At 60.9% G+C, this 14,584-nt stretch overlaps 1 protein-coding gene across 1 annotated transcript; it reads left to right on the top strand.

Annotated features, from left to right (window-relative positions):
- Positions 1 to 5,658: 5,658 nt before the first annotated feature.
- On the top strand, positions 5,659 to 14,584 carry GATA2 (GATA binding protein 2). The gene is made up of 6 exons (XM_080826753.1): positions 5,659 to 5,876; positions 6,521 to 6,803; positions 7,240 to 7,881; positions 9,635 to 9,780; positions 11,641 to 11,766; positions 12,633 to 14,584. Exons 2-6 carry the CDS (start codon positions 6,575 to 6,577, stop codon positions 12,930 to 12,932), a joined length of 1,443 nt encoding a protein of 480 aa, XP_080682879.1. The 5' UTR covers positions 5,659 to 5,876; positions 6,521 to 6,574; the 3' UTR covers positions 12,933 to 14,584.

The following is a 14,584-nucleotide window of genomic DNA, read 5'->3' as shown; positions in this document are numbered from 1 at the left end:
TTGGAGAAGAGGAGCAGGCGGCTGTGTACGTGTGTGAGCGCTTGTGGCCACGGTTTGTGAGGGTCCCCGGGGAGAGTCTCCAAAAAGAGACGTCCCGGACTTTCTGAACATACACCCTTGAGAGCAGGGGTGCTCATTTGTGCGCCCCTGCGAGGGCGGGAGTAGTCTGGAGTATGGGCGAGTAGGGTGTTGCGCCTTGAGTGCCCACCGGCCCTCGGCCTGCCGCCCGGCGGCTGGACCAGGGAAACGGGGGGCAGAGCTCTGGGCACCCTCCTGCCCCCCTGCGGCGCTCCCGCCCCCTCAAAGTGCTGTCGAAATAAAAAGCAGCGGCCGCTGCGGCCGGGGGAGGGGAGGGAGAGGCAGCGGGAGCGAGAGGGAGGTAACAAGGCCAGCGCCGCCCGGGCTCGCTGCTCAAGCCTCTATCTCCTGGCTGCCTTCGCCCCCACCCCAGCCAGCCCCCGTCGGCCACCGGGCGAACAAAAGCGGCCCGCCGCACACCATGTAGCCTTTCGGCGCGCCGCCCGGGCCCTGCTGGTGAACGCCGCCAGCCCGCGCCGGTGTCCTGTGGGCCCACCTAGCCACGCACCGCGCTGAACGCCCCACTCCGCTCCGGCCCCGTCCACCCGGGGGCGCCGCCCGCCGCACCTCGCTGGGTAAGTTCCCCCACCTTCGCCTGGTCAAGACCCTTCCAGCCCCCAGGTCTGGCCCACCCGGCCCCCTAAACGCGATCTGCCTAGCCCAGTGGCCCCTGACATGTGGCCTTCGGGGTTTGCCCTGGTCCTACCAGCGGCTCGAACCCCAGGGCACAGGGGCCTAATCCTGAGGGAGTATTTGCAGAGTTGAGGACAGCAGGCCCGCGTCGGGCCTCCCGCTTTCCCATTTCTCGGATTCAGCCATACATAGGCCGAGAGCCCGGGTTATTCCCCGTGCCTCGCAAAGCGCCCCACCTCCCGGCCCCCGGAGCTGAGGTCTTTGTCTCGGCCGCCCCCACCTCCGGGCCACGGTGGCGGAGGCGCCCAAGTCGGGCAGCCGAGCCGCGGCTGCACCTGCCGACTGGTCCCGTGCGCCGGCTTTGCGCGGCTTAACCCGGCTCGCTCCTGCGTGCGCCCCCGCGCGCCGCGCCCCGCGGCCCTTTATCCTGTGTGGCTGGGGTGCGGGTGGGGGAGAGCGTCGGGTCTGGAAGTCTCCCCCCAGCCCCAAGCCGGAGTAGGAATCTGTTTAGTGGGATTTCAATAAGAATAGGGCCGCCGCGGGCTCCGGGATCTGCCGCCGGGAGGCGTAGACGGCGGTCTGGGTCTGTCTGGACGCCGGGCATTTAGAATTCTTCGGCAGCGGCCAGGCTTGAACTCCCCGGTTGCCCCAACCGCGAGGGGAAAGATCCGGCGTTCAGGGCCCCCGAGAGTAGCGGCCGCTCCTTTCCCGGAAAACACGGAAGGAAATTCGTTGTTTTGGAAAAAGCTACGTCTCCCGGGGATCGGGAACATCTGGCGGTGAGCTCCGGGTCTACACAGGCACCTAGCGATGGGATTCGTTTATGAGTAGGCAGGATTCGAGAACCAGGTAGGGCAGTGCGTCTGGAGAGCGTTTCCCAGCCGGGTTGACAAATTGCAAACAAATTGCGTCTAACGAAACGGATTTGCCAGTTGTCATGCTGCCGGGCCGCTGGGCCGCGAGGCACCCAGAGTAAACCGTGGCTGTTCATGAAGCAGGGAAAAACGCCGCCCACTGCTGCAGGTCTCAGCAGGGCCCGTGGGGGAGGCTGTCCGGCTTGGAGGTAGGTGGTTAGAACCTGATAAGGAGATAGAGGATCTCCCAGGCGCCTCGACGCAGGGCGCCAAGACTTCTCGGCGGATGGGCCTTGGGTTTTGCGATTCAAAAAGGCCCCAAAGACGTAAGGGATGGGAGAGCCATCATGGAGGCCAGAGGAGAGGGAGCCTTCACATTTGGGGGCCTGGAAGTGAACCCCAACAAACGAAGGGGCTGTTGGAGCCCTGCTCCCTCCATTGCAGAACCCCTCTGGAGAGATGGCGGCAGGCCTAGCAGATCAGAGGCCTTGCCCAGTGGGGACTTCTGAACCCCTCTGGCTGAAGCGGCCCCCATTTCCTCCTCAGTACCCCTCAAGGCACATTGCCAGCGTGAGGCTGGGAGGTTGCTGGATTGACGATTCAATATCCCTAAGGAAGGCAGGCTCTCTAAGCAAACTGGTTTCTTTGAATCTCCCCTCCACGGCCAGCCAATTAGATGCCCATAGGAAAAGGTGGGAAGAATTAGGTTACAAAGAGAGGGCCAACTTATGGTCCCAGAGGGGCTACCTTGGATGGCGGAAGTTTAAACAAAGGGTGCAGAGGGGAGGGCCATGTAGGATGGGGAAGACCCCGCAGCTGAGGGCCGCGGCCAAGGCGAGTGAGGCCCTATAGAACCGGGCCTCGGATCCCTGCGCTGCCCGCTCCCCGGAGAAAGCTTCTCAAGCCGAACCAAAGACCCATGCTTTTTCGGGGAATCTCAGGCCACTTGAAAAAGGCAGTTAGAAAATTCAGTTTTTCTGCTACCCTTCCCCAGTACCTCTCGAAGTCTTGTTCTTATGTAAGGAAAGTGACAGCTTCTCAGTGCCATCAAAAGGCAGCACCCACTATAAGCAACAACCCTTGGAAATGAACAACAACAACAAAAACATGAAGAAGGGAAGGCGTCCCTCTGAGGGCATTCCCGAGACCCCGAATCCCGAGGCTGTAAACTGAAATAAATCTGCTCTTCTCAGGCGCCAGGATGCCCCCCGCAATCCCAGCCGATTTGGGGGGGCTCCCTGATCCTTCCTCTTCGTTTGTTTGGGTTCAAATGATAAGATGGTATCCGCTGCCTACTGGGCAAGATGCCTGGCTAGTGTCCCTTGGTCTGTCCAGCATACATGTATACTTATGACTGGAGTGGGGGCTGTTTTACTGGCCAGCTGGGCCTTCTCCTGCCTGGCGTCCCTGTTTTCTCTCCCAGGCGGGTTCGTTCCTGCGGGAGAACGCAGCAGTCCCGTGTCCAACGCAGGAGCTCCAATCATAGTGGAGGCCTCCGCCAAGCCGGCTGCCTGCCTGCCTTTTGGAGGAAGGCAAGCCCGGGGGGCCTCAGAAGACGTGGGGGAGCTCCCTTCTCCCCGCTCCCCTTTTTTTCTCTAGGCCGGGATTGCGGAAAGGGAGACTGGTGCGGATCTCACGAGGCCCCTGCTCAAGCATTGCTTAACTGCCCTGCTAAGCTTCTCTGCACTGCGATTTTCTGAGCCGCCGAGCGGGGTAATTAAATCCCCGCCCGCGCTCGGTTCTGCGCCAGGCCAGCGGGCAGCAGCTCGGAGCTGCAGTTCAGGCAGGGGGCCCGGCCAGGCTGGTCACCTCCACTCCTGCGGTGCCCCAGACGCTGCCCCGGAGTGGTATTTTAGCCAAGTTCGGAAAGATGAAACTGCAGACCCACCCACAATGGGGGTCATTTGAACTACACCTTTGGGGGAAATAAAGCAAATTACCTGTTTTCCGGAGGGCCCGCAGCGGCCACGTCCCTGCGAGCCAAGGCGCGGATCCCAGCCCCACGGAAAGCTTCCGCTCGGCTCCGGCGTTCACGGCCCCGGGCCGGCAAACGGCTGGCTGCCTCCTGCTCTGGGTCCCAGGGTTCATGTTAACGGGACAGCCTTGTCGGACACCCGGGATTGTCCCTGGGGCTGCGGTGTGTTTGATAAGCTCCCGCTAGGCTCCAGGGACGCAAACAGGCTCGAGGCTCTGACGATCGCATTTTACGCCTTGATGAAGAATCGTAAGCTAAAGGCAGGGAGGAGAGACAGTCGAACAGAGAGGCAGCGAGTCCGGGCCAGACCGCGCGCGTTTCGGGGAACGCGAACTGGAAGGCACTGAAGCCAATCACCTGCCCGGCCCGGCCGCGGAGGCCCGGCGCCCGCGGCGTCGCGCTCCCACTCCCCGGCCACAGCGCGCTTTACCCGGCTGGCGCCGGCCTCCTCTCCTGCTCCTCTCCTGCCGAGCGGAGTTCCGAGAAGCCCCGGGCGGGCCCCGCGCGCCTCGGAGTGGAGCGGAGCGGGAGGCGCAGCGGGTCGCCGTGGCAGGAGGGTCCCTAAGCGCCCGGGACGCGCTGGTTCCCAGCTAGATGGGGCTCCGCGCTTCCAGCCCCGAGTCTTTACCTGAGTCAGGGCCTCGGACAGATGAACGGACAGTCGGACGCAGAGGCAGGAGGAGGCCTCTGGCCCGTGCCCGCACCCCCCCGGCGCTGCCCAGAGCTGGCCTGCAAGAGGGTGACTGGGGCGCGCCCGCGGAGCTGGGCCTGGCCGGGAGCCCCCCGAGCCGAGGGGACCGAGGGCTTTCCTCCCTCCTCGGATTATTAAAAAGTTCATTTCCTGGCGAATCGGGTGACGTCAGGGGCCCGGCGTCGCGGTGGCGGGGCCGCCCGGCCGGAGAAGCCGCCTCCAGTTACCCAATTACCGACTGTCAATCCCGCCGCCCCTTCCCCCACCCTCCCGGGGGTGGCCCAGACCCCCGCCCTCTCCCCTGTCCCGGACCCACCTGGGATCTCTCTGGGCTCCTAACTCCGAGAGCTGTAGACTCAGCTAAGGGAGAGGGGCTGGAGGAGGGCGATTCCTCCCCCTTACCCTCGCACCTGTCTTAACCCCCCAAAAGTTCTTTGTTTCCGACACTCACCCACCCACCCCCGCCTCCCTCGTCGGCCGTAGGCTCCCTTCGAGCCTCGGTCTCCTCGGTCTGTACAATGGGAGAGAGCAAGGAGATTTGTGCACGGGGCCCACTCCCCCCACAGAGCTGGATCTCTGCAATGGAGGCGTGTGGCAAGCAGTTCCAGGTGACTTAGGGGACGGTGTTCTCAGTCTCCCGCCTCCCTCTCCCCAGGGGCCGCCTCAGGGACCCCCGGGAGGGAAAAATGCCTCCTCCTGCCCAGAGGCGTCTCCTTCGAGCCGGCGCCGGCGCCAGTCCGGGTCTCCATGGCCTCGCCCCAGGCAGTTCGGCCCGCTGGTCTGCGAAGGCCACGCCCGGGAAGGGGACGCCCCCTCCCCCTCTCTGGAGCCGCCAGCCAGGCCACCTCCACCCGGTCAAGCGCAGTCCTAAGCGGCCTGTTGTCCGAGGCCCAGGTGCCCACTCGAGTCTCATAGTTCTTGCCCCTCACTGCTCTTGCTGTCCCGCAGCTGTCCTCCCAACCCCCTGCCCAGCCAGAGCCCGAGTAGGGGGAGGGAATGGTCTGGGTAGGTAGTTGAGACTTCAGCTGGGAGGTGGTATCAGAGAGTGGAAGGGCTGGGGTCCCGGGAAGAGAACACCCAGGCACCCGAAGGGTGCACGACCCGTGCTCCCGGGGAGGGGTCCCCCGTTGGAGGTTGGTTACTGGGAGGAGGGTCCTGAGGTTAGGGGGATCCAGGAGTGTCCTCAAGAAGGGAAAAAGCAGTTGGCCAGTGGGGTGAGGGTCCTGGCGGGGGGCGTTGGCAGCAGGGGCCGCCGGGAGGGCGCTGGGAGGGGGCCCGCCGGCGGAGGGGGGCAGGCCCGCGGGTCAGTCCGGGAGTCCGGCGGACCGGAGTTGCGGGCTCAGCCAATGGGGGGCGGAGGCTGGGCGGCGCGCGGCCCTGATTGGCTGGCGCGGGCTTCTTAGGCGTGCACGGCCCCCGCTTCATGTCTGTGCAGGAGTCGCGAGCTGGCGCCAGGGCGGCCGGAGGATGCCGAGGGGCCGGAGCCGGGCGGGCCTGAGGCCGAGGCGCGCGCTGTCCCCCGCTCCTACCCCGTGAGCCCAGCCGCCCGAAGCGCGGTTCCTGAGCCCGCCACTCCCGGGGCTCCCGCCGGTGCTGATTCCCCGTCCCTGAGGCCGCGGTCCCTCCTCCCCGCGGCGCTGCGTGTGTAAGTTTGGGGTGCGGGAACTAGCCGGGGGCCTGGGGTCCGCCAAGCTCTGAGAGGTCTCTTCCGGGGCTCAAGGCCGGGGCCAGGCTGCGGGTGACGGCTTTGGTGTGGCTTGGTGAGAGGTCCTGATTGTGCGTCCTGGGAGTGCACGCAGGGGGCTGGCTCCCAGCCGCTGGGGCTGCGTGTGCGTGTTTGCGGGGGGGGGGTCGTCAAGTCGGTATGTGTATCTGGCGCCAAGTATAGATATGTGCGTGCCTCTGGGCTCTTGTGCCCCAGTGGGTGCCCAGGCGCCTGTCTCCAACTTTTGGTCTGTGTTTATGTGATTGTGTACCGGGAAGGGGAGGGGGGTCGGTCTGAGTGTCTGACTTAAAGTGAGACTCCGTATGTGTTTGTTGGGGTAACTGCTGTCGGGGTTTGTCCCCGTGCGCGACCCGGCGTGCATGAATGCCTGGCTCTGGGACCGGGGGTCACCCTGCGGCGGAACCCTCTCCTCCGCCTTCCTTTCGTTTTGAGCTTTCCTCCCACCCGGGACTCTCCCTCCGCTGAGCTCGCCGGAGGCGCAGCGGCGTGCGGGACTCCGCGTGGCGGGACTTTGGGGGTGTCAGGCCTTGGCGGCGCCCCTCACGCCCCCTTCCGTCGCTCAGGGACGCCGCCACCGCCACCGCCTCGGCCCAGATCCCGAGCCTCCGCTGCCGGTCATGGAGGTGGCGCCGGAGCAGCCGCGCTGGATGGCGCACCCCGCCGTGCTGAATGCGCAGCACCCCGACTCGCATCACCCGGGCCTGGCGCACAACTACATGGAGCCCGCGCAGCTGCTGCCTCCCGATGAGGTGGACGTCTTCTTCAACCACCTAGACTCGCAAGGCAACCCCTATTACGCCAACCCAGCCCACGCGCGGGCACGCGTCTCCTACAGTCCCGCGCACGGTGAGCCCCCGGCCAGTGGGTCACTGCGAGCCCAGGCGCGGCGCGACGCGCGCCCGGCGCGGGAGGGGAGGAAGGCCCGGCTGCCTGCTTCCCGGATGTGAGATCCGCAGGAATCGGAGCAACTGAAAAATTGGGGCGGGGAAAGGTTGGGGCAGCAGCCTCTTGGGGAGGATTTGGGCACCCTAGGGTTTCTGCCCATTTCCAGCTGGCCTGTGGGGGGTCCCTCCAGGCCCCAATCTGGTGGGGTTCCTTCTGTGCCACTTGTCCTTCAGCTCTGGACCGACATTCTTGATTATTGCCGGTTGGGGTTTTATGTTTCTGGTTTTCTTTGGGAAGAAGTTTACTGCTGGTTGTCTTGGGAGTTGTGGTCCTGTACATCAGAGCCCTGGTGCGGCTCAGCCTCCGCCCACCCTGACCCCTCTCCCTTCTCCTGCAGCCCGCCTGACAGGAGGCCAGATGTGCCGCCCACACTTGTTGCACAGCCCTGGGTTGCCCTGGCTCGACGGGGGTAAAGCTGCCCTCTCCGCCGCTGCGGCCCACCACCACAATCCCTGGACCGTGAGCCCCTTCTCCAAGACACCGCTGCACCCCTCAGCGGCCGGAGGCCCCGGAGGCCCCCTCTCTGTGTACCCAGGGGCAGGGGGTGGGAGTGCGGGAGGCAGCGGGAGCTCTGTGGCCTCCCTCACTCCCACGGCAGCCCACTCGGGCTCCCACCTCTTTGGATTCCCACCCACTCCGCCCAAGGAAGTGTCTCCCGACCCCAGCACCACCGGGGCTGCTTCTCCAGCCTCCTCTTCCGCAGGGGGTAGTGCAGCCCGGGGGGAGGACAAGGATGGAGTCAAGTACCAGGTGTCACTGACCGATAGTATGAAGATGGAAAGCGGCAGTCCCCTGCGCCCAGGCCTGGCTGCCATGGGCACCCAGCCCGCCACACACCACCCCATCCCCACCTACCCATCCTACGTGCCGGCTGCTGCCCACGACTATAGCAGCGGACTCTTCCACCCTGGAGGCTTCCTGGGTGGCCCTGCCTCCAGTTTCACCCCTAAGCAGCGCAGCAAGGCACGCTCCTGCTCAGGTAAAGGCCAGTGCCAGGGACCTTGTGGAAGTGGGGATGGTTTGTGCTTTTGTGTGTATGATTGGGGGGAGGAGGGCTATGATATGGGAGATGGGGCAACGTCAGTCTTCCAGATCTAGGGGTGGGTCATGTTCCCCTCCAATAGCCTCCAACAGATGTTTGAGACTCCAGAATGGGAGAGAGGGAGCCTTCAAACTTTTGCCCTTTTCTTAACTGTTCTGAGGGGTCCCCAAAGATCGTTTCCCTTCCCTACCTCTCACCCTCCCTTTCAAGGTTGGCTACTACCAGACAGAACACAGGATGGGAATTCCCCCTTCCCTTCCCTGGATCTTAAGTGAAAATTTGAACAGCCTCTTGACTTAGTTTATGAGAGAATGCAGTACGCAAGTGACAACAGGGAGGGTGTGCGTACGTGTGTTTGTGAGTGTGTGCGCAGGCTGTGGGAGCACTGTAGATGCTCCAGACCCTCAAGGAATCTGGTTCTCCAACTCAATCAGTCCAATCTTGGGATTTTGATGTTTCCCAATCTCCCTGGGAGATTTCCCCCAAAGCAACATTCCCAGGACTTGTTCCTGCTCCCTGCCCCCTGGCGTGTCCTTCATTGTCCCTCCCTGAAGGCTGGAGTGAGGGGGACAAAGTGTAGGTACCTCTGCGGAGACAGGCTGGAGCCTAGCTGGTTTGTCCAAGAATCTGGCCATAGAGCAGAAACCAGGGCTGGTGCGGGGCTCCCGCTGTCAATGCCTCCTTCCCGATCCCTATAAGCCGAGAAAGAGGAAGATTTTTTTTTTTTTAAACTTTTACTCCTGAGTCCAGGAAGCTTTCCTTGCCCATATATATAGACAATTTAGCTGAAACTAAATGGGAGACATTTTCCCAGGGGCTGCGTGATGCCAGGCTGTCCAGCTCCCTGGCCTGATTGCTGCCGCCACCTCGGGGGCACCCCCCTCAGCCCCACCTTGGGGTCCCTGTTCCGCTCAGGCCAGCTACCTTGCCTTTAATTAGCCCCTTCTCCCAAGTTTGTTTTACCCATTCGATTTGAATTCCAGATGGTCTTTTAGCAACAACAACAAACAAAAAACCCAAAAAACCCACCATCAACAGAAGACCAAGGTCGCTTAGTCTACTTGGCTTAAAAACGAAAGGGCTTACGGCTTCTTTTATTTTAAAGAACACCACCTTCCATCTGAGTCCGGGACTGAATTCTAGGGCCCCGGCGGAAGAGGGGGAAGTTGGGGAGAAAGAAGGAATCCCTCTGCTTGGAGAACAGAAGAGGGGTAGGAGCTGAGGGCTGAGCATCGGGAGGTGGCAGACACAGCTGGGGAACAGGGGAAGATAGAAAAAAAGACAGAACCAGAAAATGAGCCAGAGCCCTCCCAGGCCCGGCCAGGTCGAGCGGGGCCACTCCTGCCACCGCCCTGCCCTCGGCAAAGTTTGCTGTAAATACCCTTTCATTGTCGCGCCGAGAATCCCTGGGGCCCCGGCCCCACTCCTCCCTCCTGCCCTGCTTCCCTTCCTTCGAGAGAGAGGGTTTTGAAGATGGAGCTTTGGCCTTAAAGCTACTCTCTGAACTCCTCTCCTGCGGGGGGAAAACCTCCTCTGGGTCCCTCTTCCTGCCCAGGGCTGGAATTAAAAGTCACCCCCCGAGGCAGCCCGGGCTGAGGCTGACCGCTGCCTGGTCGGCGCCTGCCCGCTGGCTCTCTCCGGTGACCTTGTCCATCAGGCAGGCCCGCTGTCTCTCCTTGTCCCCCTTCAGAAGGCCGGGAGTGTGTCAACTGTGGGGCCACGGCCACCCCTCTCTGGCGGCGAGACGGCACCGGGCACTACCTGTGTAACGCCTGCGGGCTTTACCACAAGATGAATGGGCAGAACCGGCCACTCATCAAGCCCAAGCGGAGACTGGTAAGCGCGGGGCAGCAGGTGGCTGGGGAGGGGCCGCCAACCTGGGCCGGGCCAGCGGCTTATTTAAAAAATAATAGTAACACCACCAAACCCTTCCCAGGCAGCTGCTTTGCCTCTTGAAATCCTTTTATCATTAAAATCACTTGGGGTGGCCCTTCTTTTAGGCCAGATTCCACCCCCCCTCCCGCTCCCCTGAGCCAGATTTCCCCCTCCGCAACCAACCAGGTATCCTCACCCCACCAAGCTCAGGAATCCCCAACGTTGAGTGTCCAAGGGCCCAACTCCCGTCCCCTGGCCTCTGTTTAACTCTTTTTTTTTAAAATAGGGCCATGAAGTAATTTTCCTTGTAGCCCAGCACACAATCTCCTCACGCTTATTTAAATAAAACACACACTCACACCAACCACCAAAAAAACCTGCCCTTTATTATTTTTCCATGGAGTCACCTATACTGTGTATTTTCATTTGAGTGATTTAAAAAAAATGCCCTTTCGGATCTCCTGCCGGAGTTTCCTATCCGGACATCTGCAGCCTGAAGATAAGGAAACTCCGCGTATCTGTTTCCGGACCCCGCGAGTTTTAGAGCCTCTCCTCGGCTCAGTCCTGCCTCTCGCTGGGCTGTTTTGAAATTTCTAATACCCTCCGCTCTGCAAATAATGCGTAAAATGCTAAGAATAATAAATATATTTTTTTCAGGGTGAAGTGATTTACGAGGCTTAAATCGCTTGCTGCTTTGGGGGCCCCCCTTCTCCGCCCCCCTCACCCCCCCCAGCGAGGGCGGGGTGTGGGCCCCGGGTGGGGGTAGGGGTGGAGGATACGGTGTTGGCCCCTGAGTCAGAATTCCAGCTCCAGGCCGCTTACTCACCCTCACCCTCCCCGCCCCTGAGGCAGCAGTCCGGCTGGTCCCTCCGACCCAGCGACCCAGCAAGGGAGCTCCGGCTGAGGGCCGTCCCAGCCTCTCCCGATCTCCTTCCCCCACCCCCTGTCCTGCTGCCTGCGGTTCTTTGGGAAATATTGGGGGGGGGGTGCGTGTGCTGGTGGGCCCGCAAGAGGAGATCTGCTTTCTCAGTCAAGACTCTCTTACTTTCCGTTGTTAGGAGCCTTCAGCTCCCTTCTTCAGAAACCAGACACTCATTTCCAGACCACCTCTGGCCTGCATTCCCTGAGGGGCTGCGGGGCAGTCAGCAGCGTGTGGTTTGGGGTGCGGGATGCCAGACGGACCAGCCTTGTGCTGATGGAAATATTCTGGCCCTGCCCTGTCCACTGTGGTCGTGACTGTTGATTCCTTGAAATGTAGCTAATGCCCGAGAAGGAATTGAAGCTCTAATTTTATTAAATTGTAGTTGGGTTGAATTCGAACATTCCCACGTGGCTAGTGGCTATGGTACTGGAGGGCGCAGCTCTAGACTTCCCTAAACATTTGACGTCCCTGCCTGGCCTCTTCGGGGGAGGGGGGGCGCGTCACACGCAGGATGGTGGATTTTGAAAGGACTCAAACGTGGGACTGCAGAGTCAGACCCAGGAGCTCCAAGGGGACTGAGCTAGCCTCCTGAGGGCCACAGTTTCCCCATTCGATGGTTGCGGGGCAGGGCTAATGTGTCCTTTTAGCTCTTGCAACCCCGTTGATTCCGAGATCAGGCTTCTGGGAGTTCTTTATTCTAAGTTCTGTGCTGGTTTAGGTCTCAAATTCTAAAATTCCACGGCTTCTGAGATGCCTGGATTCCCCTGTGAGCTTTCCCGCTCCCGGGCTCAGTTGGCAGGGACGGGGGTGGGAGGGTGGGGGATGGGGTAAGGGTCGGGGAGGGAGGTCGAGGTGGGGCGTGGGAGCCCAGCCTGCTGACGCCGCCTTTCCCCTCCCAGTCAGCCGCCAGGAGAGCCGGCACCTGTTGTGCAAATTGTCAGACAACAACCACCACCTTATGGCGCCGAAACGCCAACGGGGACCCTGTCTGCAACGCCTGTGGCCTCTACTACAAGCTGCACAATGTGAGTCCACCCCTCCCCGGCCTGGCCCGCCCCTCCCCGGGGACCGCTGCTCTTTGTGCTCCCTGGTGCGCGGGGGTGGGGGGGGGCGAGGGGCAGCCACAATCTCTGGCGTGGCTTGGCTTGGGAGGCGGCTGCCGCCCCCCAGTGCCAGAAGGCCTTCCCATAAGAGGGGACCAGCCGGCTGGAAGTGTGTCCCCCATGGTGGGGGGAGCCCTGCAGGTCCGGGGAAGGGGTGCCTCTTTAAAACAAAAAGTAGGGGCGCCTGGGTGGCTCAGTGGGTTAAAGTCTGTGCCTTCAGCTCAGGTCATGATCCCAGGGTCCTGGGATCAAGCCCCGAGTTTTTTTAAAAAAGATTTTATTTATTTATTTGACAGACAGAGATCACAAGTAGGCAGAGAGTCAGGCAGAGAGAGAGAGAGAGAGAGGGAGAGAGGAGGAAGCAGGCTCCCTGCTATGTAGAGAGCCCGATGCGGGGCTCAATCCCAGGACCCTGGGATCATGACCTGAGCTGAAGGCAGAGGCTTTAACCCACTGAGCCACCCAGGTGCCCCAATAAATAAAATCTTAAAAAAAATAAATAAAACAAAAAGTAGGCATGGAGCTTGGTCATGTCGATGGCGGGGGTGGGGGGGGCAGTGCTGGCACTTAGTGGGCTCAGCGCCCCTGCCCTGCCCTGCGGGTCCCATACAGAGAAAAGCACCTTTCTTGACAGGGTAGCATGCTGGCAGGAAGACCGAGATGGGCTGGGGTGGGGGGTTTGCAAGTGGGGTCCCCGGCCCAGACCTGTCTTTGCCCCATGTGGAAGCTGGGGGTTGGTTTCTTGTTCAGGGAACTGGACTTCCTGAAGGTTTTGTGGTTGCTTCCAGGTGAACAGGCCGCTGACCATGAAAAAGGAAGGGATCCAGACGAGGAATCGGAAGATGTCCACCAAGTCCAAGAAGAACAAGAAAGGTGCAGAGTGCTTCGAGGAGCTGTCCAAGTGCATGCAGGAGAAGGCCTCCCCCTTCAGCGCCGCTGCCCTGGCCGGACACATGGCGCCTGTGGGCCATCTCCCGCCCTTCAGCCACTCGGGACATATCTTGCCCACCCCTACGCCCATCCACCCCTCCTCCAGCCTCTCCTTTGGCCACCCCCACCCGTCCAGCATGGTGACCGCCATGGGCTAGGGACAGCCCCCGGCAACGGACAGACAGATGCCGAGGAGGGTGGCCGGCAGTGCAAGGCTGGCGACCCTAGGCAGGGTGGGCCAAACCCTTAGCGGCCTGCCCTTCCCTGAAGACTGATGCCACTCCTGCCAGCACGGCCAGAGCCCCAAGCTGCCTCTCCTGTGGGCGCTCCTGTTGGCCGTCAGCGGTCACTGTGAAGGTCCTCACCCAGGCTGGGAGGCAGCCTTGGCCCGGCTTACTGCCCAGGTGGGGTTTCCATCATGGACAATTGTTTGGAGAACAGAACAGACAACTTTATAAAGAGAAGAAGGTGGGGGGGGCAGGGGACACACGAAGCAAACCGTTTTTAGAAGAAGGGAGTAGGCAAAAATAATTTATTGTGCTCTCATTTCTAACAAGGACTGGGGAGACATGGAGGTCTGAGCTGCCCCCCAAGTTCTCTTCTGGGTCTTCTTTTGCACCAAGTGCTGCTTGGCCCATCTGCTTGCTGGGGCTCGGGGGGCAGGTGTGTGGGGAGGGGCGGGGCCCGTGGCCCACACCTTCTTCTCTGGCTTCCTTTCCTGAAACAGCTGAAGCCCAGGTTGGGCTGAGCCAGTGTGGCGGGGCCAGCAGCCTGGGGAGGCTGAGCGGTGCGTGCCCTGGCGGCCAGGCCCTGGAGGGCAGAGACAATCAGGGGCGGTCCTGCGCTGATTCCCAGGCCAGGGCTGGGTCACAGGAAGGAAACAACATTTTCTTGAGAGGGGAAATGTCTCCCAGATCGCTCCCCTGGCTCTGAGGCCGAAGCTGGTGTGACCCGTGTCCCCTTAATGAGTCTGAGCCCCAGCCAGGTGAACTCCTGTACATACATCCTTTTTCTGCAACACCCCTCAATCCCCCTCCCCTCCCACTCTGAGGCAAAAGAAAAAATATATATATATCAAAGACTGCATAAGCTTAACTCGCTGAGGAGTTAGTTGTTTTATTTTTAAACTCATTTTGGGTCCAGTCGATTGTACGTTGCCACGGAAGTCCTTGCTATGGAAAGGAATAAAACCTACAAACCAAGGCTGTAGTTCACAATTATTTTTGGAAAAGTACTTGGATCCCACAGCCCTAGGACGGGGAGCCGGGGGCCTGGGGAGGGGCCTTGGCTGCTCTTGGCTTCGGGGGGGCTGGTCTGGCAGGTGGTGAAGGCAGGAGTTGGGGGTGGGTCCAGGGAGAGGCCATGACCCTGCTGGGGTCCCTGGAGATGCCTGTGTTCTGCTCCGCTTTGCTGTGGCTGGCTGGATCCTTCCCAAGGTACAGCTGTACATAACTGTGTCCGAGCTTAGATTCTGTATGCGGAGGTGGTGGGGTGTGGCGGCGGCAAAGGCCCGGCCCGGGGAAGAGGATCATGCCGAGGTAGTCGACCAAGTGCAATAGGGGCCCCGGCGATTGCTGCGGGGGGGAGGGGGGCACCACAGCCAGAAGTAACTTATTTTGTACTAGTATCCGCATAAGAAAAAGAATCCGCAGTATTTTCTGTTTTTATGTTTTATTTGGCTTGTTTCATTTTGGATTAGTGAACTAAGTTATTGTTAATTATGTACAACATTTATATATTGTCTGTAAAAAATTGTATGCTATCCTCCTATTCCTTTAAAGTGAATACTGTTAAGAATAATAAAATACTT

Source organism: Martes martes (assembly GCF_963455335.1).
Source record: "Martes martes genome assembly, chromosome: 1".
In the NCBI taxonomy this organism is placed as follows: domain Eukaryota; kingdom Metazoa; phylum Chordata; class Mammalia; order Carnivora; family Mustelidae; genus Martes; species Martes martes.
This window is presented reverse-complemented; position numbering and strand designations above follow the sequence as displayed.